This window comes from Gracilinanus agilis, chromosome 3, assembly GCF_016433145.1.
Source record: "Gracilinanus agilis isolate LMUSP501 chromosome 3, AgileGrace, whole genome shotgun sequence".
Taxonomy (NCBI): Eukaryota; Metazoa; Chordata; class Mammalia; order Didelphimorphia; family Didelphidae; genus Gracilinanus; species Gracilinanus agilis.
In genome coordinates, this window is record NC_058132.1 from 205,824,113 (window position 1) to 205,850,335 (window position 26,223).

Sequence of the window (26,223 nt, forward strand, 5' to 3'; positions counted from 1 at the left end):
ACCCCAGTTCTATGCCCAAAAGAAGAACTAGGGAGAGGTTTCTATCCCTCCTCACAGGGAACAACTAACTTGCCCTACAGGATTTGGCTGGTGGACTCTAGGAAGAGAGGAGAAGAGAGGAGAAGGAGAGAAACAGGGATAGAAGAGAAGAGAGGAAAGGAACTCCCACTTCTGTTCTTACCACCACTACCACCATGGGATCTCAGAATTGACGAGAACATCAGAGGCAAATTTGGTAAGCAGAACCTCTTCTAACAATTCCCCACAAGTCACTATCCACACTTTACTGGAAGAGTCTTAGTGACTTGACAAAGAACCCACTACCTCATGAGACTGGTCATTTCATTTTAGGATAGCTCTAATTTCTGAAGAAATTCTCTGTTGTATGAAGTTGAATTTGCAGCTCTCTGACTTCTATGCATTGTTCCTAGTTCTCCAAAGGTCCAAGCAAAATAAGGAAAATCCATCTTCACATCATTTGAAAGCTGCTGTCAGATTTCCCCGAAGTCTTCTCCTCTCCAATCTAAACATTTCAAGTTCCTTTAACTGATCATCTCTGAATGTACTCCAGGTTGCCAATATTCTTCCTAAAATATGCCCTTAGAACTGGGCCATTTGCACTGTTGGCTTATTTTTCATTCATGGTCCACCAAAAACTCCACACTTTTTTTTAAGTCTTTACCTTTTGTCTTAGAATTGACAATGAGAATCTTGCCCAGAGACACCCAGCTAACAAATGTCTGAGGCCAGGTCCTCTCGGTGCTCTATCCACTGTGCTACCTAAGTTATCCCCACATTTCAATATCCAAACTGTTGTCAAGCCATCCATCTCCTTACATATATGAAGCTGATTTTTAAGTGCAAATGTAGGAGTTTACATTTTTTTTGTTTTTATTAAATTTCATTGTATTCAATTTGGCCTGATACTCTAGCCTTTTCTGTCAACCAGCTTGTTATCTATCCCTCCCTCCCAGCTTCATGCAATTGGCAATTTGATAAGAGTGCTTCTATGCCTTCATCTAAGCCATCAATTAAGATGTTTTTTCAGCATAGGCCCAAGGACAAATTAATAAAGCATTCCACTAGAGACTTCCTTCCAGGTTGGCACTGAGCACTAATGATTCTGATTTGGGTCCAGTCACTCAACAAATTCCAAATTCAACCAGCTGTACCATTATCCAGCGTACATCCTTCCATCTTGTTCACAAATTAAAGGGACTTTGCCAGATGCTTTATGGAAATTCAGACATCAGAGAAATGGAAGGAACCTTAGGAATCACCTAATCCAAACTTCCCCTTTTACAGACAAGGAAACAGAGGCCCAGAGAAGTAAAATGACTTGTTTCTGGTAACATGATTATGTAGTGGCAGAACCAGGAATAGAATCTTGGCATTCTCCAATAGAATGTAAGCTCCTAGAGAGTAAGGATCATTTCTTTTCTTTTTTTAATACTTCCAGAATCAAAGTACCTGTCTCTTAATAAATTATTATTAAATTATTGCTTGATTTTTATTTTTTACTTAATATTAACTTGATTTCTCTCTACTATATTATCTTGTAGGAACTCCAGGCACTGCTGCTCCATTCCTTCCCATTTCCAAGGAAAGGGCATGTGTTCCCTGTGTAGAAAAGTGACATACAGTAGACCTGCTCTAGCCTTGTCTTTCCCCAGCCTCCTTACTCACCATCAAGGTCTGCTTGTTAGATTTCCACGTCTGTGGTTGAGCTTTGGGACTCTGACTTCTGATGATAGAAGGATAGCCTAGGAAAAAGAAAAGGCACATGATTCAGAATGAGAGAAGACTGGTTGTTCCTTCAAGAAATGCTAGATAGCAGTCCAACTCCCTTCCTCAAGGAGACCCAGGCATTGTATCTAGCCCATCACCAAAATGCAACCACCTCTGATGGGGGAGTCAGAATCCCGGTGCTGGAAATACCATGAAGGAAGTGAGAGAGAAGAAACAAATATTAGGAAATAAAAATAAGGAAAACCATATTGGGAGTCAGGAGAATGAAACCAGTGACCCAGTGGAGTTGTGGGACAGAATTTCCCCAGACAATGGGGGAATATCCTCATCTGAAATAAGGCCACTGAGGGACTAAGACCCAGAGAAGCTGCAATGGGGTTCCTGAGGAATGGGCTGACATCCAGAGGAAGGAAAAGGAATGTCTTAATTGAGACCCTAACCTATGGCACAAATGACCTACTAAAATACCCATAAACTAAACTATTAGAATGGAATAGTATTGGTTTCCTGTGTGATTTTGCCACCCTCAATGCCATCCATTGGGGTTTGCTGTTTAAAACCACCATTTCTCATCAATAGCTCATCTTCTCCCAGAGGTTCACTCCCATCCTCTATTACCACAATCCTAGGACACCGTTGATTCTTTCTATTTTAAAAAACAAGAAATTGAGAGCCATGGGGTCGAATAGCGCAGCAGTGACGGGCCACCGAAGTCGGGATGTCCAGAACACATGGATAACTGCAGGGCTTGGTCTAGGAGAGGTTAATTAAGAGGTAGGAACTTCTGGACTGGGCTATGGGGAATTACTAACAGGGAGACCCCACGTAGAACCAAAGGATGTTAGAAATGGGGTTTACCTGGCAGAGCTCTTTGGGTTTATAGATGAGAAGAATGAAGTCTCCCCAGCTTCTTTGTCCTTCCTCCCCCACAAACAATTTGCATAACACTCATCCCAACTGAGCTCCAATTCAGCTTATAAAAATGAAAAGCGCACGCTTCAGCAGCCACCCACCTCGGGTAGCCCTACACGGGTCAGCAATTGATGCCATGGGAAACAGCGGTGGTTAAGATTGCCAGTGGTACCCAGGATGCCACGGGGAGAAAGAGATAAACAGCTGGAGCAGCTCAGCCCAGGAGGTTCTGGGGCCTCATCTAAAGCTCTTCCTCTGGGAGGGACCGTTTCCTCCCCAGCCCCAAGTATCAGTGTACAGCCCTGGTCCCTGAGGACTTCATCAGAACCCCCTGGGGTAAAGGGATCGGGGTGGGGGTGCTGCAGTGGCCTTCCCACAGGGGCAGTAAGGAGCCGAGAGCAAAAGAAAGGAGATGGAGAGTTGAAGACCAAAGTGTCATCCTGCTCCCAGGGAAAGAAAGGCTTTTGAGATGGGAGATTTAGAGTTTGCCATCATGTCCTACATTCCCAGGAAGAAAGAAATACCAGTGAGGGCGGGAGGGTAAGACTGCCTTGCTCCTGCTCAAAGGCTGGTATAGCGGCTGCAAAGTGATGGATGGTGTTGTGCGACCAGTAGAGCCCCAGAGAGAAGGTCTGAACTTGGGGATTTGGGAGAAGGGCCTTCTGGGAAGGAGGGTCAGGATGCCCCAGAAATGAAAAAAGGAGGCCCTGCTGGAAACTCCATCTTCCCCACAAGGGAATAAAGGGTGGCAGGAGAAGAAGGGCAGGGGAAATGAATGTAAAATGATCGGGTACCGGTGTTACTGTTAAACAGGCCACCATCCAACTGTTTGGAAAACTCTGTAGAGGCCTGTCCCCGGGTGATGAAGTGATAGGGGACTTTCCCAGTGCCTGCTGGGAGAGAGAGAGGCATTAGCAACCAGGGGACCAGCCTGGATGACCAGAAGGGATCACAGGATCACAGACCTGGGCCAGCTAGGTAGCACAGTGGATAGTGCCAGGCCTGGAGTCCAGAAAACTTGGGTTCCAATCTGGTCTCAGATACTTCTCAGATACATGACCCTGGGCAAGCCACTTAGCCTTCATTTCCTAGCCCTTCCTGATACTTACAATCGATTCTAAGACAGAAGGTAAGGGTTTAAAAAACAATAATATCACAGCCATCTAGTCCAACTCCTTCATTTTACAGATTAGGAAACTGAGCCCCAGAGAGGTTTCAGTGACTGATCCAAGGTCCCATAGGTATTAGGTAGCAGAGTTGGGATTCAAGCTAGCTTCTCTGATTTCTGGTTAAACAGTCCTTCTACTACATCAAAGGCCCAATGGAATAAGGACAGTGTGGGTGTTCCCACAGATGCCTCTAGCCTCTCCTTGGATCCCCCTCCTTCACAACAGAAGTTCCCTGCTTCTGAGGCTTGCCAGCACACCCTCCAGGGGTGCACCCTAAATGTTAGGAGCTTCCTGAAGAAGATCTCTTTAAGTCTGAGAAAGCCCAAGGAAGACTGAGGCAGGAATAGGGTACCTGGGGAAAGAGGAGGACAAAAAGTTTCTTTTTGGTGCTTCCCCTAAATCCCCCTTTTCTTTTTCAGCACTACCCACCTATACTATATACCTTAGAACTGCTGCTAGACTTCCCATCCTGGGCCTGACCTCCAAGGCAGCATCCCCTGCTCCAAGGCTCTCCTATGACTCTCTGCTGTCTATAAAAATGCACAGTATCTAACATAACTGCTGGCACCAAAAAAGTCTCTCAAGATATATTGAATGAATGAATGTGAGTGATTCGATGAATCAATTACTAGTTCAATGATTTCTTCGGCTCTCCTATGATCTATTCCCAGATCATGTGACAAAATGATCTCTTCCAACCTCTATCATGTAGAGGGTGGCTCCCCCTGGTTGGTAATGATATTCTCCTCCAAATCCCATTAGTCTACACCTCTACGGTATGGTTAGTTATCACCTAACATTTTAGAGTCCAGTCAGCTGTCCTGGGATCATGACTTCCCCTAAGCTCCATGAAGGCAGGAAACTATGCCTTATCTAAGCTTTACATCTCCCTGGGACCTCTGATAGGTAGCAATACTACATACAGTGAATCCTTCATGGGATCACGGATGGTGGAGCTAACGCTAGAAGGGACCTCAGAGACCATCCATCTCAATCCCTTTATTGTAAAGATAAAAGAAGATAAAGGTGATGGCACCTATCTGTGATCCCTACTCCATGGGAGGCTGAGGCTGGTGGCTCCCTTGAGCTCTGGATTTCTGAGTGACAGTAGGATAAATCAATCAAACACATTATGTCCAGCAACAATATGGTGAGTCGGTGGGCAATGGGAGGTGGGGTGGAGAGTGGAGACGAGCACAAGGTTGCCTAAAAAGGGACAAATCAGCCCAAGCCAGAAACAGAACAGGTCAAAGCTCCTATTCTAATCAGTGGTGAGATAGATTATGACCTGGGAGTAATTGTTTAACTTCCAGCCTGGCTGAGATAGAGAGGCCTAATCTCTAAATAAACAGACAGACAGATAGACTGACAGATAAACAAACAGGCAGATAAATGAAAGTGAATAGACAAATAAATAAGTAAATAAATGGATTGATTGATAAATGAATGAAAGTCTTAAAATGAATGAACAAATAAGCAAATGAAATTTACTTCAATTTATATATTTATATATTTATGTTTTATTATATATTTATATACATTTAGATATATGTGATTTATTTATGTATAAAATATATCTATTTTATATTTAAATTTTTATATATAAAATGTATATAATATATTAAAAATTTTTTAATATAAATAAAAGATTAAGGAACTGTGACCAAGGGAAGTTAATTGACAACCAAATACACATAAGTAGGAACCATTAATAGAGAGATTTGAACACAGGTCCTTTGATTTCTGAATGAGTATTCTTTCTACTGCTGAATAACAACTAACATTTATATATCACTCTAAGGTTTGCAAAGAGCTTTACATATATTAACTGTTCTCTGAGATAGATATATTATTCACTCAGGAAAGAATGAATGCGAGATTTACAGAGAGGATGCCTTAATCCAAAGGAACATTTCTCATAATGGGGCATTCAAGGGCCTAGAATATTTGGAGGTAGAAAGGCTATCTTCCCTGGGCAGCTAGATGGCATAGTGGATAGAGTGCTGAGCTTTGAGTCAGGAAGACTCATCTTCATGAGTTCAAATCTGACCTCAGACACTTACCAGCCGTGTGACCCTGGACAAGTCACTAATCTTATTTGCTTCAGTCTCAACTATAAAATGAACTGGAAAAAAAAATGGCAAACCACTCCAATTTCTTGCCAAGAAAACCCCAAATGGAGTCTTAAAGAGTCAGGCATGCCTGAAAGGATTAAACAATAATAAAGGCCATCTTTAACCCTACCTAAGGATCCATCTCCTCTGCCCATGGAGGATCATAGGATTTAGAATGGAAAGAAACTTTAGAGACCATCCAGCCCACCCCCCATTTTACAGCTGACAAGAGTGAGTCCTGGAGTGAACCAATTTGTCTAAAGTCACACAAGTGGTGAGGAGCAGAATAAGGAATCAAAATCACATCATCTGATTCCAAAAGTAGTATCTTTACAGTAGGCCAAGCAATCATGCGTGTTGCTAATCTACATATATCTACATAATCTACATAATCCCTATTGGTGGTTGACAGACTCTAGATTCTATTGAAAGACTACCGGCCCTCTGGAACTCCCCAGAAACTCTTAGGACTGACCACTCTTCCCGCCCCCTCCTCCTGCCATGGCCCCTGCTCCTAGAATAAAGTCCTTCGGTGTCCTTAGACCTTGCCCAGCAATCTGGAACAAGTTTCCTGGCAACTGCCAGTCTTATTCCAGTCCATTTCCAAGATGCTGAGACCACCTCAAAGATAGAGCATCTGATATTAAATCATTAGTTTGATAGTCTCCCAGCCCCTATCACCTGCCACATCTGGGGATTATTTCCTTTCTTGACAACCTATTAATGAGCAGCTAGAGGGGAAGGTTTGCTTCCATCAGTGCCTATTAGGGCAGTCCCAGCATCACCTTGGGGATGCGAGCCTCCCTCTTTGACCTTCCCCAGTCTTCTGCTCTCTTTGGCTGGGGGATTTGTTTAGAGGTGGTGATAGACTCCATACGCCTCAGTTTGACCTAAGAAACATCCAAGGACAGCAGTCCTAAGTACTTCCTATCTTGTGGGATGGCTTAAAGGAATGAGGCAAAGTTGAAGAAAGAAAGATACGCTGAGAAATCCTTGCAGGGAAAGGAGTCAAAGAATCCAGAACTAGGAGGATCCTTAGGGGTCATATCATTCAAGGGATAAGGATAGAAATGTGACCCATGAATTTCCAAGTGAGGAAATTCCCTCTACTAATGTAGATCAGCATTTTTTCTACAACTTCAAGGTTTAGAGAGTTGCCCAAATCACTCTGAAGTTAAGTGACTTGCCCAGGGTCACATAAACAGTATATGTCAGAGGTGAAACTTAAACATAAGTCTTCTTGGCTTCAAGGTTGGTTTTCTATCCACTATACCATGCTGTAACAGATAGTCCAAACCTTTAGTTCAGTGATTCCCAAAGTGGTGGGTGCTGCAGCGATCCAGGGGGGCAGTGATGGCCACAGGTGCATTTGGGGGCAGTGAATAACTGTAACGGGGCAGTGATAGTATGTGACAAGGGGCGCTAAGTAATATTTTTTTCTGGAAAGGAGGAGGTAGGCCAAAAAAGTTTGGGAACCACTGCTTTAGTTTCTATAAATTAGTGAAATGAAGTCCAAGAAAAGTGTCTTTCCCAAAGTCACACAGCAGTGACAGAGTTAAGACTAGAACCCAGGTCTCCAGAGTCCAAGTGCTTTTTATGCTACATAATAATAAATTAGCTAATATGGGGGAAATGGATAGATGAGGGGAAAAAGTCTTGGGGTTCAATAGGTAAGCTGTTGAAAAGAGAACATAGCTAAAGAGAAGAACAGGAGCAATTCGAGGTGGTCACTGGGAAGGGAGTTGGAAGGAGGGAGAAATGATACCTTTTAAGGAGAAGGAGGAGCTGCCTTGGACAACAGGCAAATCATCGGAGCTCTGAATGGAGGATGAATATTCCCATACTCTGGAAGTGTAGTTACCTGGTAGGGAAGAAGAATGAGTGTTAAAATCTAGCCACTCCATCTGGATTCATCCCTGGGGTTAAAGAGCACTAGGGATTAGAATAATTCTTACATACTAGGCAAGTGGAAAAATGACATGTTGACCCAAAACCTCCAATAATCCAAAAGCCATTTCTATGTGTCATGGGATGTGTGATTTTGAGGGGCAGTTTGTGGTACCTCCTTAATTTTCAATGGTTTGGTCTAATAGTCAAAGGAATTTGTATTTCCTGAATAAATTCAGATTGAGCAGAAGGGACAAGGCTGGATGGAGTGGGCTGGATGCCTGAGGGGAAAAAATCAGTCAGGAGCCAACATTTTGCCACAGATAGTTCAACAAGTGCGTAATGGAGAATTGACAGGACATGTGAGTAGCACCCAAATCCCCTTCTATGACAACGAGAAGAGGTCCCAGCATGTCTGAGACCTTCCTCTCAGTCTCTAGCCCTGTTTATTTGTTCTAGCTACCTGCAGAGGAGACAGAGCACAGCAGAAGTTATTATCAACTTTTTATCTTTAGAATAAAACCATATAGAAACATAAGCAGTTATTTCCATAACCATTTGCTACCAAGAGCTCCAGGGAGTTTATAACCTCTTGTAATTACAGGAGATCTTCTCTTGGAACCAAGACCTAGAAAGGCCAAAGGATTTTCCCAATATTGTCCATGTGGGAGTGGATCATTGATTTAGAGCTTGAACAGACAATAAAATTATCTAATCTAACTCCTTCATATTAGAGCTGAAGAAATTGAAGCCCAAAGAGTTCAGGTGACTTACTCGAGGCCCCACAGGTACTGAGCAGCAGCGTTGAGAAATGAATCTCAATTCTCTGACTCTAAATCTAGGATTCTTTCCATCTATCAGGCTTCCTTCCTGGTCCTCAAGCATTAATCTAGTGTTTCTTCTACCAGGTTTTGTGATCCTTCTCTTAGAGAAGCTTGGTACTTGGGCCTAACTGAGAAGGAATCTCCCATCTCCCCTCCTCATGCCCTCCATCTTTCCATATTTTCCCCAGTATAAGCCATTCAGTTTTATCCTCCATATTAAAGGAACTTTCTATGGGAATACAGAGGTAGAAAATTCACATATTAGGGTTGATGCTTCAGGTCTTATCATCTCAGTATATTCTTTAATGAAATAACATATGACTAGACAGTATAAATGACTAGGTGTCACAGTGGATAGAGTAACAGACCTGGAATCAAAAAGACTCATTTCCTGAGTTCAAACCCTGCCTCAGAAATTTACTATTGGGGACAGCTGGGTGGCTCAGTGGATCGAGAGTCAGGCCCAGAGACAGGAGGTCCTGGGTTCAAATCTGGATGCAGACACTTCCTAGCTGTGTGACCCTGGTCAAGTCACTTTACCCCCATTGCCTAGCCCTTACCACTCTTCTGCCTTAGAACCAATACACAGTATTGATTCTAAGACAGAAGGTAAGGGTTTATTTTTTAAATAAATAAAAAAAGAAAAAATTTACTAGCTATGTAATGCTGGACAAGTCATTTAACCCTGCTTATCTCAGTTGCCTTATCAGTAAAATGAGATGGAGTAGGAAATGACAAGCCCCTCCAGTCTCTCTGACAAGAAAACCCTAAATGGGATCATGAAGAGTCAGACATCACTGAAACTACTGAACGACAAAAAGCTGGCATAAAATCTGAGATTCCTAGAGTTATGGAGTCATTTGGGCCATCCCCCTGCCTTTGGGCAGAATAATACCTTAAAATAATAATTCTCACTTCTGGGGTCCCTTTAAGCTTTACAAGATGTGTTTTCATAGTAACCCTATGAAGTAAGGGCTACAGGTATTTTTTCCCTCTTTATAGATGAGGAAACTGATGCTCTGAGGGGTTAAGCAGTTTTCCCCAGTACCATTCAGCAAGCAAGTGGCAGGATTAAGCCACACAGGTCCTCTAATCCTAAACCTGGTGCTTTTATCATAATAACAGGGATAGAGATTCCCTGCCCCAAATGTCAGATTGTTAAGGAACCTCTTGATTCTAGAAACAGCAGCAGAGTGTAATAGTAGGACCTGGAATTTGAAGATAAGAGTTCTGTCCTGCCTCCACTATTTACCAGATATTTGCTCATGGACAACTGGCTTAATCTCCCAAAGCCTCAGTCTCTCCATCATATAAAATGGGTATTCTGCCCAATACATAGGGTTTTTAAGAGGAAATCGTTTTGCAAATCATGAAATATTATAGAGAAGGGGGCAGCTGGGTATCTCAGTGGATTGACAGTCAGGCCTAGAGACGGGAGGTCCTAGGTTCAAATCTGGCCTCAGACACTTCCTAGCTTTGTGACCCTGGGCAAGTCACTTGACCCCCATTGCCCACCCTTACCAATCTTCCACCTATGAGCCAATACACAGAAGTTATGGGTTTAAAAAAAAAAGAAATATTATAGAGAAGTGAATCTTTTTTAGACTCCTTCCTCTGGAGGCAGCTCATGTCCCATTTCCCCTTATTTTATCCTCAGTGAGAATAGAAAAGTAGATGGATTTCAGGAATCCTTCTCTCATTTTTGATGAAGTGCCCCATAGCTCTCTTCTTATCCCTATATGATGCTTCCCTTTTGACCTTTTCTCCAGGCTTTTGCCATCTACGTGCATCTCCACTGGCCTCCCACCCTTTTCAGCGCTCTCTAAACCCATCTTGACTCCCTCCCCCTGGCTCTCCCTCCACCACCGTCTCTATCCCATCATTGTCATTCTCCTCTTGTTTAGGTTTCCCTCCTGTTCTCAAGTGACCTCGCTGTCACTCAGCCAGCTCATGAGCTGTTCTGATGACATTTACCTTTGGTGCCGTAGAGATTGTTGAAGTTCTTTTGGTTGGTCTCCTTGGTGAGGCGGCCTGGAGAAGAAGGTTGATAAGATGTCCTGGCCCCAGCTGGGAAGAGACAGATGAAGAACACGTGTTCAGGTGTGACTAAACAGTGCTCAGCAGGAGCCCTGACCAAGAACACCCTCTCCAATTCCCTGTTCTGGTGAATAAACTGCTGTTATTGGGAATTTAATTAGGAAGAAGAGGGAAGGACCTAAAACCATTCAGGATTTTCTTATTGGAATGACATATCTTTGGCACAAGGGCCATCTTAAGTTTGACCAGCTCACACTTTAGGGGTATTTCAGTGAATACCAAGCTCTCTAAGGGCAAGGCCTTCTATCGGTGGAACATGGAATAGCACCAGCCTCTGTGGAGAAGGAAGGAAGGAATGGTGAGATACCATGGACAATAGAAAGGAGAAGTTAGAAAAAAACTTGGAAATTTTGTTCCAGGCAATGGAAATGAGATGCATAAGAGGCAACCACGTAAGAAAGAAGAATCAAGATCATGTCATTAAGGGGATCAGGGAAGGAACTGGGAATATGTAGAGGCAGTTCGATGGTTAGAGCACTGGGTCTACAGTCAGGAAGACCTAAGTTCAAATCCAGCCTCTGACACTAGCTGTGTAACCCTTGCTTGGCAAGTCACTTAGCCCTATTTGCCTAGTTTCCTCATCTGTAAAATTTGGAACTGGAGAAGGAAATGGTAAATCGCTCCTGCATCTTTGCCCAGAAAACCCAAATGGGGTCACAGAGAGTCAGACTCAACTAAAAGCACTTACCAATAACAATAACTATAACTCCGAAGAAGCCCAGAGAGACTGCTGAGGAACATATCTTGAAAGCTAAATTCAAGCACTCTATTCCGGTATTTGGCTCTTTTGCTTGACCCTAGAAGTCAGAACCAGAAGTGGCAAGTGGAAATAATGGGGAGACATATTTCTACTGCCTCTAAAGATAAACTTCCTAGTTACTGAAGCCATCCTGGAGTGAAATGGGCTACCTCAAAAGAGGGGAAGGATCTACATCACTGGGGGTCTTAGCAGAAGTTAGAAGACTATTTTCCTGGGATGGCATATGCTATATGATTGTGGGCAAGTCAGTTCCCAACTCTAGGCCTCAGTTTCTCCACTTGTAAAATAAGGAGGTTAGACTAGATGGTCTCTAAGATCCTACTAGCTCCAAATCCTGTAATTTGTGTGTTCCCATGTCACCTGAGTCTAGCATTTTTCTCACTGTATCATAATACTATCTGCTTGTTTCTCTTACTAGACTTACTAAACACTAGAGAGGACAGGACTCGAAAAACACCACTTCTGGCAGAGTGAGAAAGCCAACAAGGACAAGTGGCATGGATCTTAGTGCCAGGGACCTGAATATCTGGCTAGGAAGGGACCTATGGAGCCCAGAACAGGTCCATCCAGGCAGGAGACCCAGATGCCAGGAAGACTACATGTGGAGGCATGGGTCAGGTTATTATATGTCATCTCCTCCCCTTGCCAAGCACAGTAAGCTGGTGCAACCATGTGCTGGAAGGTGAACTCAGGCTTGGCACAGGTTAGGAATGTGAAGGTGAGGCCCCGTCCCTTATTGCTGCCACCCCCAGGCAGTCCCCACTTAACCCAGATACTGTTTTTCAAGCTGGGCAGTGCCCTCACAGTAGGAGGAACAATTAGATTCAAATGTCCATGGGCACTGAATAGGAAAATACCCATTCACTGGGCTTCCTTTAGTGACGAGGCCTTAACTCCTTCCCCTGCATTCTCTGGGTGAAGGAGATCAGTGTCCCCTCAGTGATATGATGGGCCGTCTGGGGCTTCCGAGAGAGCAGCCCAGGACTCTGCGTGGCAGGCCTGCTGTGGGAAGATGAAGGTGGGCAATGGGGATTAGGGAATAAACACACAGGAAATAATCTTCTGAGCCAGGGAAATTCCTATGACTAGGGGAATCTCCCCAGTCAGGTGGAGAATAAGTGAAACAGAGGGAGAATCCACCTTGTTATCTGATACAGAGTCCTGTTCTGCAATCCAAAACTGGGGGGAATATTCAGAAAGTAGCAAAATTGCCTCTTGTCTTTCAGGGGAGGAAGGAGTGATGGAAGAGAGAGGATCAAATCCAACTCACTAATTTTACAGATGAGGTAGTGAAGATGGGGCAGATTTTGTTGCTGTTCATTCATGTCTGACTCTGTGATCCCATTTAGGGTTTTCTTGGCAAAAATACTGGAGTGGTTTGCCATTTCCTTTTCTAGCTCATTTGACAGATGAAGAAACTAAGGCAAATAGGGTTGTGACTTGCCCAGAGCTCTATCCACTGTGCTACCTATCCGTCTCAGGGCCAGGATTCAAATCCAAGTCCTGTGACTCCAAGGACAACATTCTTTTCAGATATGATGTCAGCTGACTTTAGTTTTAGTCCCAGTTCTGTCACTAACTTGCTGGGACCTTGGATTGATCATATCATCTCTCTGGGTCCCAGTTTCATCACCTATAAAATGGGGGAATTTGAACTGGATAACTTTCAACATGATTTCCCAGTACTGAGGTTCATTGATTTGGCAATATGGATTACCTTACTCTACCATCTTGGCAACTGTAAGTCAACTGGCACCATGGATTATCAAAGAGGGAGGGGGAAAGTTTTCCTAGCCAAAATAAGGAATCGCTTTACAAAAGCAAATTCTACAAGAGTACAGGAAAATTTGGAGTGACTTTTGTGAATTTTTATTCTGATTTTCTAGGTCAAACCTTTTTGGTCTACCACCCCCTTTCCAGAAAAAAAATATTACTTAGCACCTCTGGAAATTAATAGGAAAGATAAAAGCCACCTGTGGCCATCACCGTTCCCCTGGATCACTGCAGCACCCACCAGGGGGCAGTGGCGCCCACTTTGGGAATCACCATAGGTGATGGGCAACAAGATCTGAGTTTGTTTGCATATTTTTCTGTGGTTGGGAAGGAGAGATTGAGAAGTCAGAAACAGAGCAACAGTGTGGGCAGGACATAGGAACTGGAGGCTCTCTGATTGGCTCAAAGTATAATCATGGCATTTTAGAATGGACAAACCAGCTGGATCCAGACAGCCCAAGAAGAACAATTCTCACTCAAAGTATTCTGGTCTGGTCTCTTTTTCAGCCAAGAGGGTGTGGAAATTGGCATTAGGCTAGAGGCCTGGAGACTGTCTTTAGGCAAGGAGGTGTGAAGAATTGAACATTAGATAAATAGACTTAGAAAGCTTAAGCACTTTACAACAATGACCAATATGGAAAAGCGTTTTGCATGATAATGTATATATGGCCCAGATAAATTGCTCTTTGGTTGGGGGAGGGACAGAGAAAGATGGTTTGGATCTTATAATTTTGGAAAACATTGAAAATTATTAGTACCTGTAATTGGGAAAATTTGAATTAAAAAAAAAAAAAGAAAGAAAAGCAAATTTAAGCACATGGGGGCAGCTAGGTGACTCAGTGGAAAGGACACCAGGGCTACAGATAGGAGGACCTGGATTCGAATCTTATCTCAGACACTTCCTAGCTGTGGGAACCTGGGAAAGACATTTAAGCCCCCTTGCAGAAAGAGATGCCAGATAGTAGCAAGGGACAGAATGAGAGGAGAAGTTAATTAAGGATTATCTAGCCAATAGAACTCAGGGAACCCAGTGGGCTCAGGGGCCAAGGTCAAGGGCTCTTTACTCAAACTGGAATTTCAAAATAGTCAGGAGAGTTTAGAAAACAGAGAAAAGAGGGCCCAGGAACCCAAGGCAAGGTCCTGGGAATGGACTACAAGGAGGAGTCAGGAGCTATTGAAAGGTAGCCTATTTTACCAGGGCCAGGCTCTTTAAGCAGGTAAACCTGTTTGGAGCATAGAGCGTGTGTTGTCATCCTAAGAATGGAGGTTGAGTAGGGTGGAGGGTTGTCAGGGGAGGGCTTTGAAGGCCAAGGCCAGGAGGTATGAGCTTGCCACAGAAGTTGATAAGGAGCCCCTCTGTTCCTCACGGTCTCACCAAAGAAATTAATGCATCCACTGCTTACTTACACTTGGGTGTGAGGTACATGGAATATCTCTTCATGGTGTCTGACTGGCCCCAGTCAGACATGTAGTTGTTCATGAAGCGATGGTCCCCTGGGGAAGAAAGACAGGGCTGGATGAGCAGAGGCTGGATACAGGGTGGCTGAGTGGGAATGGAGGGAGTTCCTAATCTTGGGATAGGCTGGCATCAGGAACCAAGATCCCCATCTCAGGGAATTTCATGTAAATAACACTAAAGTGGTCCTCTTATGGTCTGGACAGAAAAAGGCTCAGCTAGCATGGCCCAAACTTTGGCAGGCCCAAGCCAACTGGAAAGGTACTGATGCCTGAAGCCAAAGAACTGCTCTGGCTACACGCATTTAGCATCGTCACCAGAAACGGTACTTTTGGGGGGTTCAGTCATATCTGCCTCTCTGTGACCCCATGGACCAGAGCACACCAGGCTTTTCTGACCTGAGGGGCTCATCTCCCATTGGCACATCTTTTTAGCATTTTATGTTGTCTATGGGGTTTTCTTGGTAAAGATACTAGAGTGGTTTGCCATTTCCTTCTCCAGTTTTATTCAGGCAGAGGTTAAATGACTTGCCCAAGGTTTGCCCATAGTAGTAAGTTGGCAACTATGTGAAATACTGGATAGAGAACCATGGTTGGCATCAGAAAGACCTGAGTTAAAATCTGGTTTCAAACATTTATTCTCTGTATGACCCTGGGAAAGTCACTTAACCCTTTTTGCCCTAGTTTCCTCATCTGTCTGGAGAAGGAAATGGCAAGCAACTCCAGTGACTTTGCCAAGAAAAGTCCAGTAGGGTCAAGAAGAGTTAGATATGACTAAAAACAATTGTATGTGTCTGAAGTCACATTTGAACTTGGGACTTTCTGACTCTCCAGGGCCCAGTGTTCTATCCACTACACCCCTAGCTTGTCCCCCACCTTTTCTAGTCATATCATAATTGAAGGAGTAGAAGAGGCACGATCTGTGTTGGTGAAAAGAGACAACACAACCTCACCACTCAATGCTAAACACAGAGTATCTCAGGCTGTCTCCAGGAGTTCAGGTGGGTTTCCGCAGGAAAAAAAAAAATAACAGCTCACATTTCTAGAGAACTCTCACATTTACTTTACAACAATCCTGGAAGGTGCAAGGATTATCATGACCATTTTGTGGCTGAGGAACCAAGGCTCAGAGACTGGTGACTTGGCCAAAGTCCCACAGCAAATAAGCTGTTTTATTTTAAACCCTACCTTCCATCTTAGAATCAATACTAAGTACTAGTTCCAAGACAGAAGAGCAGTAAGGGCTAGGAAATGGGGGTTAAGTGACTTGCCCAGGGTCACACATCTAGGAAGTGTCTGAAGCCACATTTGAACCAAGGATCTCATATCTCTAGGCCTGGCTCTCAATCTACTGAGCCATCCAGCTGCCCCATAGTAAGTGTTGAAGCTTGGATTTAAACTTGGGCTATCTAATCCTGCTTCCTCTTCATCATGCTCCTTCTCACCTTCTTGGCCTATCTCTTTGTGATCAAAGCTTACAAATTTCCTGTAGCCTTCTTGATATAAAATTAACTGGTTCATTTTTAGGATTCTAGCATTAAAAGTTGGAAAGAACCTTAGAAGTCATCTTACCCCACCTCTTCATTTTACAGAAATGTTCATAACAGTACCTACCTCTGAGGGTTATTTTGAAGAGTAAATGAAAACTGTGTAAAGCACAATGACTGGCACATAGTAGGAGCTTACTAATGCTTCTTTTATTCCTTCCTTCCTTTTTTCTTTCCCTCTTTTCTTTCTTCTTTCCTTTTCCTTTTTCCTTCCTTCCTTCTTTCCTTTTCTTCTTTTCTTCATTTCTTCCTTTTCTAGTATACCAAGCTTCCCCCTCCCTTCATTAATAAAAATAGCTGAAAGCAACGGGGTGATTCCGTGGATTGAGAGACATGCTTAGAAACTGGAGGTCCTGGGTTCCTATCTGGCCTCAGACACTTCCTAGCTGGGCAAGTCACTTGACCTCCATTGCCTGGCCCTTACTGTTCTTCTTCCTTGGAACCAATATACAGTATTGATTTAAGACAGAGGGTAAGGGTTTTTAAAAATAAAATTAAAATAACTGCAATTTGTCTCATGTATTAAGGTGTGTAAAGATCTCTACAAATATGATCTTATTTGTTCTGCTTTACTCTGTGAGACAGATGATTACTATCTTCCATTTTATAAACAGAAATTGAGGCTGAGATTATGTGACTTGCCCAGGGTCACACAATGAATAAGGCCCATAGGAGGCTTTGTATTCCAATCTTCTGGAATCCAAGTCCAATGGCTCTATCCACTACACCACTTCACTATCTTTGTTACAAATGTGAGCTATTATTATGACTCAAGGTCCTATATAACTAAGTCCCCATGTCTTCCCCTACAACAGAGGTTTTTAATCTGGGGTCACAGGACCCTGAAGTGGTCCATGGGTAGATTTCAAGATATCTATGAGCATAGGGGAGAAAACCATCATCTTTGTTTCAATATAATCAGTTTCCTTTGTACTCTCATGTATTTAATTCATACATTTAACATTATTCTGAGAGTGGCTTCTCCAGATGGCCAAAGGCATCCATGACACATAGGAAAAAGCCTAGAGCTTAAAGATTTAGACTACCATCTAGTATCCTAGGAACAGGAAGGGAAATGAGTTAATTGATCTAGAGTTACAGTCACTGACAGGTCTCCTAATCCATGTAAACTAGACTCATTGCCACTTGGCTTCTCATTCACTTCTCCACCCTATTCCTTTCTTTTGCCTTTTCCTTCTTCTTAAATATCTCCTCTTTTCTTTCCTCTTCCTCCTGAAGAGTAGGGGTGATTTAGGTTCACCAAGAGAGAGTCATGGGACAAGCTAGGTGTAAAGAACAGATCCTAGACAGAACAGCCTTAGAAAGTTTAAGTCAAATTGCCCCTGGTTTGGGATTTGGCCCATTTCATCCCTAATGCCATCTCTGGACAAACGTGCTCCTGATTTCCCCCTTAACCTTTGTACAAAGTCTTGGGGAGACTCAGACCCAAGGTTAATTTAAATCTCTTGGCAATCAGAAAAGAGATAGAGATATCTTGTCCTTATAGCTAACTTCAAATCTTCTAGCCATGGCCACCCACAACTCAGTGGCCTCTAAGGTCTCTGCCAGATCTGAGTCTATAATCCTATGATACTATAAACTCACCAACTATATCTGGACAGAGAAGGAACAAATCCCAATAAGGGAGCCACCCCAGCCTGAGGCTGAGGTACTGACATCAGCAGTATTCCTCTTCTTCCACTAGGCTTCCTGCCTTTGTTAAGGCTTGAAGAAACCACACCTGTTCTAGGTAGAGTCATCAGCCCTGACCTACAAAATGGGCCAGCGTGGGATTGGGTGCCCAGCTCTTCACGCAAGTCCTCCAGGCCCCACCTGCCTCCACCAAGGACTAGATGAGACTCAGATCTCACAGGGAAAACCTGGATTTCAGCTGATGTTTGCAACCCAGAAATAGGAATCGAATGCCCTACTACCACCTCCATGTTCTATGCCTGAGGAATGAGTCACACATTAATGAGTCCTCAGCATTTTAGAAGATCATTTCATGATACTTTCACTGAAAAGTTGTCTTACTTTTCTACCCTGAGCCTCCTACACATCATAACCCCTTTACCTTTTCTTCCCTTCACCTCTATCCCACACAAAATCAGGTCTTCCACCTTGTTGGTAGACAACAAAGGTCAATCATTTCCCTCCTTGGCATGCTCAGCCAGAGAGGAAAAAGTACCAGGCTCACTTCTCAAGAGCCAGAACCATAACTAGGATGGGGAAATTGGGCCCTTGCCACAGGACTGTGAAATGAGAATATAAGCCCAATATCTCTATCTCTTCTCATCCTCTGTTGGCCATATATCACACAGCCTTTGCGTTCTCCTATTCTCCTGTCCAGTTCACATACTACCCTCAAGACCTTGTTATGGACAGCTACCTTTTGTCATAAGACTGACTTTTCCCACCATATCACCACACACTTGCTCCTTCCCAACTTCCACCTTTCCTGGTGACTGAGAGAACTGAGAATTGGATGTCACTAGCATATAACAAGCTCCCTGAGGGAGGGACTTTTTCCTGACAAAACTGACGGAGCTGGTCTATGTTATACTGCCCTCACTTCTGGAGATCTATGCTATATTTGGGGGGGGAGGGGTTAGGAGCACTCAAGATTACAATGATATAAGGACCCACAGGCTTTCTTGCACTCCACGTAAACTCCCTTTTGCCTCAACCACATTTGTCCTCGGCACCAAAATTCCTAATGATGGCTCTGGCAAGAACATCTATCAAATTAAATCTGTCAGAGGCTTGACATTAAGGTTTAGAGTATGGAAATAGTCCATGAAGAGCAGAGAACTAGACAAAGGCTTGAAGCCTGAGGAGACTGGCTTATTACAGATTAAAAAACAAAACAGTTACTCCATTGAAGCCATTTTTCAAGTTATGGGACCTGAGCATGTTGAGACATGGTGCAGGTGACCTCATCTGGGATGGCAATGACTCACACAGAATCCAATTCTATAGGAATCTTTGAGTTGTTAAGATAGGGTTGGCCTGCCCTCCTCAGCTCTTTCCTCTATGGCCAGGCACACAGTAGCTGTGCAAAACTCGATTTAATTTGTATTGTCTGATAAGTCATGTTGAAGTAGCGCAGAGTACTAGGATGAGCATTATATACGGAACCTGGAGAGACCCAGATCAGAAATCCACCTCTGACCTTTACTAGCTGTGTGATCACGAACAAATTACTTAGCTTCTCTTGGCCTCATTTTCTTCATCTGCTAATTGAAGATGGTATTATCTTCTTCATAGAGGTGTGACGATCAAATGAGAGTATGTATTATGATGGCTAGCAAGGTTGCAGTCAAACAGATCGCCAAAGGCAATATGGATGGCTCCATGGAAGGGGCAACATCCCATTGACCACTGATTATTGCCTGCTAAACAGATGTGGATGATCTGAAATCCACAATCTACATTCCCTTGGCTTTACCCTGTGCCAACATCTGGATGACCAAGCAGGAAACTATCCTCAGTGACCATACTCACTAACCCTGTGCCCTATATGCTTCTCTCTACAGCTTCTTCTGATAACTTTATCTTTTTTAAGTTAATAAACATAATGATATATAGGTATGCACATATATGAGTGTTTAGATATGTGGACATGTTCCAAAAATCTAGAGTTTTAAGTTTTAAGCTATGGATATGGACCTATGATTTCATTTGTATTGAAATCTCTCCAGGTGAGAAAACTCCCTCTCCTAATTCAGATAGGTACCTTCTTCCCAACTTACATTCTTCCACAGTTGGTCAGAGCACGGCCTAGAGCAATAAATGACTCACAATAAAGGGCCACATAGTTGGGATGTGTCAAAGGTAGGATTTGAACCCAGGTGTTCTGGCTCCAAGGTCAGCTCTCTGACCACTATACTACAGCTATCTCTCTTTACAATGTCTATAAATCTATCTCTATATCCATCTATTTATCACTATCTGTCTACATATCCATCTATTTTTGAACTCTACCTAATATTTATCTGTCTATTTACCCATCTGTCTGTCTATATGTGTCTGTGTCTTTCCATCTATCCACCTGTTTATCAGTCTATCCGTTGAATATACATAACATTCCATTCTATTCTATTCTAGATGTTGAACCAGTCTAGCTGAGGTCCAAATCACCCATAGTATGCACTGATATCAGTGTGACTGCAGAAGGAGGAGGCAGGCTGGGTTTCTATTTATTTGTTTCTGAAACAGGGAGGAGGAGCACTCTCTAAAGGGAAACAAAGGGTCTTTGGAGTCAGCTTACCAGCCTGGTAGCTACCATTCTCCATATGGTTTCTCTCAATGAAATTCCGACTCAGATCTGCTTTGCACATCTTTTCCACGTGTCTCATGCACACATTGAGTAGATCATCCTTGAAGTTGCCCAGTGACTGAGCCAGGCCATCTCCTTCCAACAAGACATGGTATGTAGGCAGAGGTGGGGGAAGTGAGTAGTTGCTCATCAGAGCTCCAAATTCCTGCCAATAAGAAGGAGCAGAAGCCAGTAAATTGTCTGTGCCCCTGGGGGTCAGAAATACTTGGATCCTCACATCATCTCAAAGGATAAGATAACAGAATCAGAGATTAAGAGCTAGAAGTATCCTTAGAGATCATTGAGTCTAACTCCACCATTTTATAGATGAGGAAACAGAAGCCCAGAGAGGTGAAAAGACTTACCCATGGTCACAAAGGCTATAGGATCATATAGGTGATCATATAAATCATCTAGAGTTGAGACCTAAATGAAGCCATTTAGTTCAACCACCTCATTTTACAGATGAAGAAACTGAGACTAATAAGAATAAAAGAAACGGGTACCTGCTATGTGCCAGGCACTGTGCTAAGCTCTTGACAAATATTATTTTATTTGATCCTCACAACTACCACAAGAGGTTGGTGCTATTATTATTCCTATTTTACAGTTAAGGAGATGGAGACATTCAAGTAACAAAAGTGACTTGCCTGGGGTCACACATAGCTAGTTAATGTCTGAGGTCAAATTTGAACTCAGCTCTTGTGCCATTTAGCTGCCTGGCGGGGTTAATTGACTTGCCCTGAGGATTAAGTTAAGTTCAAACCCAGGTACCTTGTCTTTCCACTTTTCTACACAGGTCTCCTCGTAATCTAATAAAAAGAGCTTCAGAACCAGGAGTCAGGCCCTAGAATTTAGGTTCTAGATCTTGTTCTGCTATAAGTTAGTGAACTTCTATTTGTAGTTTCTCCATTTGTAATATCATTCCAGGTCATTCTCCCCTCTCTAAACCCTTATGGTACCTAATTATCTGAAACACCTAGTTTGGCCTTTAATTACATAGTATCTTATATTGTTCTCTAATTGTTTCTTGGATGTAAGGCTTATCTCCCTAAATAGATAGTAAACTCCTTTCCCAATGGAGCCTTCAATACCTTCCATATCCCCAACAGTAAATAGCAAAATGCTTTACACATAGGAGGAAGCAACAAATACTTATAGGGAGAGAGAGATGGATGGATAAATGGATGGATTAGGAGATGGATGAATGAATGAGGGGATGGAGGGATGGATGGAGGGATGGATGAATGGATGGATGGATGGATGGATGGATGGATGGGCAGATTACCTGAAGAAACAGAACCGAGTCACTGATACTGTGCAACTGCTCTCTGGTCTGCTTATCCTCTTGTAGCACTTTGGTCCTCTCATCTAGTGCATCCACAATCACCTTCACCTGGTCCACAGCATCTTTTTCCCGCTGCTCCAGTGCTGCCCTAACTTCATCCCTCTGTTTTTCTAGGTCTCGAACTAAGTCACGGAAGTTCTGCTCCAGGATGGCTTTTTCATTGGTGGTGAAGCTCTGGAGCAGGGGAAGAGAAGGAAAATAAGCAAAGGCAAGTCTCCAGTTGGAACAAATCAGGCATTCCATGATCCCCAGAAATTAGGACCAGGCTGTTTTCATTGTCCCCAAGTGGTACAACTGATCTTACCTTCAAGGCTCTCCTGATGAACAAAGAATGCCAATCTCATTTGCAGTCAATTTTTGTTTATCCACAGGAAGATTATTCTATTTGGTTGATTGTTCTTGTCCAGCTATCTAGTCTGACTCACCAATTACCTCTCAGAACTCCACCTACGTGTGTGTTAGCTCATATACCAGCTTATTCTCTTCTCCTTTCCTACCCACAATGTACATGCACACAATGACCTGGATAACTAGAGAAACATATATTTGGAAGGTGCAACATCCATTGAGAAGGATTTGCTGGTCCATTATGGACCATTCCTAGATTGATCATTTGTAGAACCTTGCTTAATGGAGGCTTGAGTGGTAACTGAATTCCTTCTTCTATGCTAGAACTAACCATAGATGGAACAGCATGAAGGAATACACAGGGAGAAGGACTGGGTAAACCCAGAGGAGGCAAGAAAACCAAGAAAGACTGTTATTTCCAAGTGGAGCAACCAGCCAAAGTGTTCTTTCCTCTACCTTGCTCCAAAAGGGGCCTGGGAGCCTAGGAAAATCTGTAGACTTGGGGCAGAGGAAGGGAATGTAAAAAGAAAGACTCTGGAAGTCCCAGTCACCTTAATCCTGTCCCGCTCTTTCTGCCACTTCTCAACTTCATCTTCAATCTCGATGATTTTCAGCTGCAATTGCTCCTTTTGCAAAGACAGTTCTGTCTGTTGGGGAGGGGAGAAGTGAGGGAAAGAAAAAAGAGGAACAGTGAAATTAATGCAATTTCTGATTATTTGAGAGATTAATTTGTACTCTGAAAGTATGCTGCATTTGGAATGAAGTGAAATAAAGCGGGTAGATAGTCCCAGTCTCAGGCCATGGTGTATAAAAGATCAGACCTTTGTCTTCTTCACTCAAACTCAGAGCAGAAAAGGAGAAGGTGTGTAGTTTGGAGGTGATTATCCCTCCCCCCTTTTTTTTTAATTGTACAGTTTGTCATGTCTTTCCCCGAAGTCTTCTTCTGGATGCTTCATTATCACATGGCAGATGTGATCTTGGGATCCTAGAGTCTATGGATATGCCAGTGTAGCACAAGTTGCACCAAGTCCTACCCATCTTTAAAAAATTAAAAATTAAAACTTTACCTTCCATCTTAGAATCAATACTATGTATTAGATTCAAGACAAAAGTAGTAATGTCTAGAAAATAGGGGTTAAATGACTTGCCCAGGGTCACATATTTAGTGTGACGATAGGATTAACTCTCCCCTAGTCTATTTTTAAATTAATCAACAAAAACTGAAAACACCCCTACTTAACACTAAATAGGGAAGGTCACACAAGCCACTTGCTAAGAGTGAGTGTCAACTCCAGAAGCTACTGACCACCCTTTGGGCAGTGCTAAGCAAATTTAGATTGCAATTGGCTCCCGTAAAGTGGAGGAAGGGACAGGAAGGGACGTGGAAAAAGAGATGTGGAAAAAAGGACTATAAAAGTCCTGGACTTCCTATCCAAGGGGGTCTTCAGCCTGAATTTTTGGCTTGGAGGACCTTGGACTAGGACTGTAGCTTGAAGCTATGACTTAGGACTTTGATCTGGGACTCTGACTCTTGGTTCTGGTAAGACTGCTCCTGGGTCTTCTCCTTTGGAGCTTCACTTGAGTGAGTGAGAAGCTGATCTTCCTTTCCTAGCTTCTGGAGAGATTAGTTCCAAAGAGGCCTTCCCCTCTTAGAGGAGGCTGCATGGGTAGAACCCCTGTTTCATTCACCATCAGAGTCCTCTGGCTGAGGATCAACAAGCTCTCCCAGGCTGACTTGGGGACCAGAACAACATTTAGGGTAATAGGCTTCTTCTACCTTTTTTTATATTTCTCTACTTTCACTCCTTCCACCTTTTTATAAATAAAACTACTAAAAGTCATTTTGGCTTGAGCTATAATATTTTAAAATCGGCAACCACAGTATTATCTTAAAATTCTCATATATTTAGTCAAACCCTTCATTTTAATTCCTTACATTAAAAGTTTCTGAGGTCAAATTTGAACCCAGGTCCTCTTATTTATAGTCCTGGTTCTCATCTAGCTTCCCATTCAGAATGTCAGTGGACTAGAACTAATTTAGTCAGCTTTGGAGATCTCATCAGCCAAAGACTGGCTATCAGATCTGAGGATCATTGATTTAGAGATATATGAAACTTTATAGAGGTCATCTAGACAAAACTGTCTGCCTGCCACACTCCACAATTCAGCTGAGCCAGATTAAAATGTTTGGGGGACATACTTAATAGAATAAACAAAAAATGCAGTAGAACCTAGATAATGTTAATACATAGTTTTCTAAGTCAATGTGAAGCTGTCAGGGATCCATTTAATGGCCCTCTTTATAGTTGAGATTGATATCCTTGATTTGGGCATCATTTTCCTAAAAGGGAAACTAAGTCTCAACCTCACAAGTGACTTAAAGATCAAAAAGGTGACAGAGCCAAGATTTGAACCCAGATCACCAGATACCAAAATTAGGACTCTTACCACTACACTATGGTGCTGATAAATATTTTGGCCACAGTGACTCATGGAGAGTCAGGGTTTCAGGTTCAACAACTGGACTTAAAGCCTGGCTCTGATTCTAACCAGTTCTGACACCCTGAGTAAGTCACTTCACCCCTACCTGCTACTGGGTTAGTGGAGGGAGTTCCTACAGAAGGGATTCCCTATATTGAGGAAATCATGGATCATTTAGTCATATTAAAAACTCATAAAATAAGCTACTAAGGCAGGGAGGGGTTAGTTGTTAAAGTGTTGATGTTTTGTTTATGTGTGGTGTCTATGGAGATCCTGTTACCTAGAGGGTATAGAGGAGGGAATCTGTGACCAGCTGTCACTCTGAAGAAGTGGGTGAAGATATGTTCCTGTGGCACACCACGGAAAACTGAATACCTGAAAGTGAATAAAAGGAGCCAGGAGCAAAGGAGGACTACTGAGGAAACTACAGAGAGTCCAGTGGCATCCCAGGGAGACATGGAAAAGGGAGGGCACGCATGAGCTTTCCCTCAGGTCCAGATCCACAATGGTCCATCTATATGGGCGTAGGTCTACAGCTGGCTGTTGTTGATCAGGAGTGTCTGACTCCTCCTGACCCCATTTGGGGTTTTCTTGGCAGAGTTATTGGAATGGCTTTGCTATGTTCTTCTCCAGTTCATTTTACAGATGAGGAAATGGAGGCACGAGGGTTAAGTGACTTGCCCAGGGACACACCACTCTATAAATTGAACTAGAGAAGGAAACGGCATACCACTCTAGTATCTCTGCCAAGGAAACCCTAAACAGGATCACAATCAGACACAACAACAATGACTAAACAAGAGCAAAACTTAGATAACTTAACCTCTCTAGACTTCAGTTCCTTATCTATAAAATGGGGTGGCGAGGGAAGATGGAGACATCCAGCTCCAAATCTAAGATCTCATGATTCCTTACACTCTAAGACAAAGTGCCCTTTGAGGCTCCTTCGGGCTCCAGGTCTATGATCCAATACTGATATGGTACAAATTCTCAGGTCCTTCTACCTCTACTTCTATGTTCCTTTAAAAAGCTCAGTTGTTCTATGTGTAAAGTGAGAGAATTGAGCCAGATGAATCTCTAAGGTCCCTCCCAGCTCTAAATTCTGTAATCCTGTAAATCACGGCTAAGTCTCTTCATCTGTCGGAACCTGTTTCATCAGAAAAATAGGATACTCTTTCTTTCACTCCCTAAAAATTAAGCAGAGAGCTTAACTCAACCTAAAAAGTGTTATGTAAATGTAGGCTTTTGTTGTTTTGGTCTCTGCTAAATTCCTACCTTCTGAAAAAAGCCTCTTCCAGCCTTTCTTACTCTTAGTGTCTCCCCTCTGAGCCCACTCCCAACTTATCTTCTACATATCTCATTTGAACATCATTTTTTGCATGATATTGTCTCCCTGTTAGACCATGAGCGTCTTGAAAGCAGGAACTCATTTTTCCTTTTT

The 26,223-nt window shown here is 43.0% G+C and overlaps 1 protein-coding gene across 1 annotated transcript in view; it reads right to left on the reverse strand.

The window, feature by feature from the left end:
• TRIM29 (tripartite motif containing 29) overlaps positions 1 to 26,223 on the reverse strand; it is a 53,731-nt gene that overhangs the window by 8,900 nt on the left and 18,608 nt on the right. The window contains exons 2-8 of the mRNA XM_044666399.1: positions 22,853 to 22,948; positions 21,894 to 22,127; positions 20,570 to 20,771; positions 14,693 to 14,779; positions 10,630 to 10,722; positions 7,710 to 7,805; positions 1,687 to 1,763 (exon numbers count right to left, since the gene is read on the reverse strand). Coding sequence (XP_044522334.1) covers positions 1,687 to 1,763; positions 7,710 to 7,805; positions 10,630 to 10,722; positions 14,693 to 14,779; positions 20,570 to 20,771; positions 21,894 to 22,127; positions 22,853 to 22,948 — 885 coding nt within the window. The remainder of the gene's footprint in view (positions 1 to 1,686; positions 1,764 to 7,709; positions 7,806 to 10,629; positions 10,723 to 14,692; positions 14,780 to 20,569; positions 20,772 to 21,893; positions 22,128 to 22,852; positions 22,949 to 26,223) is intronic.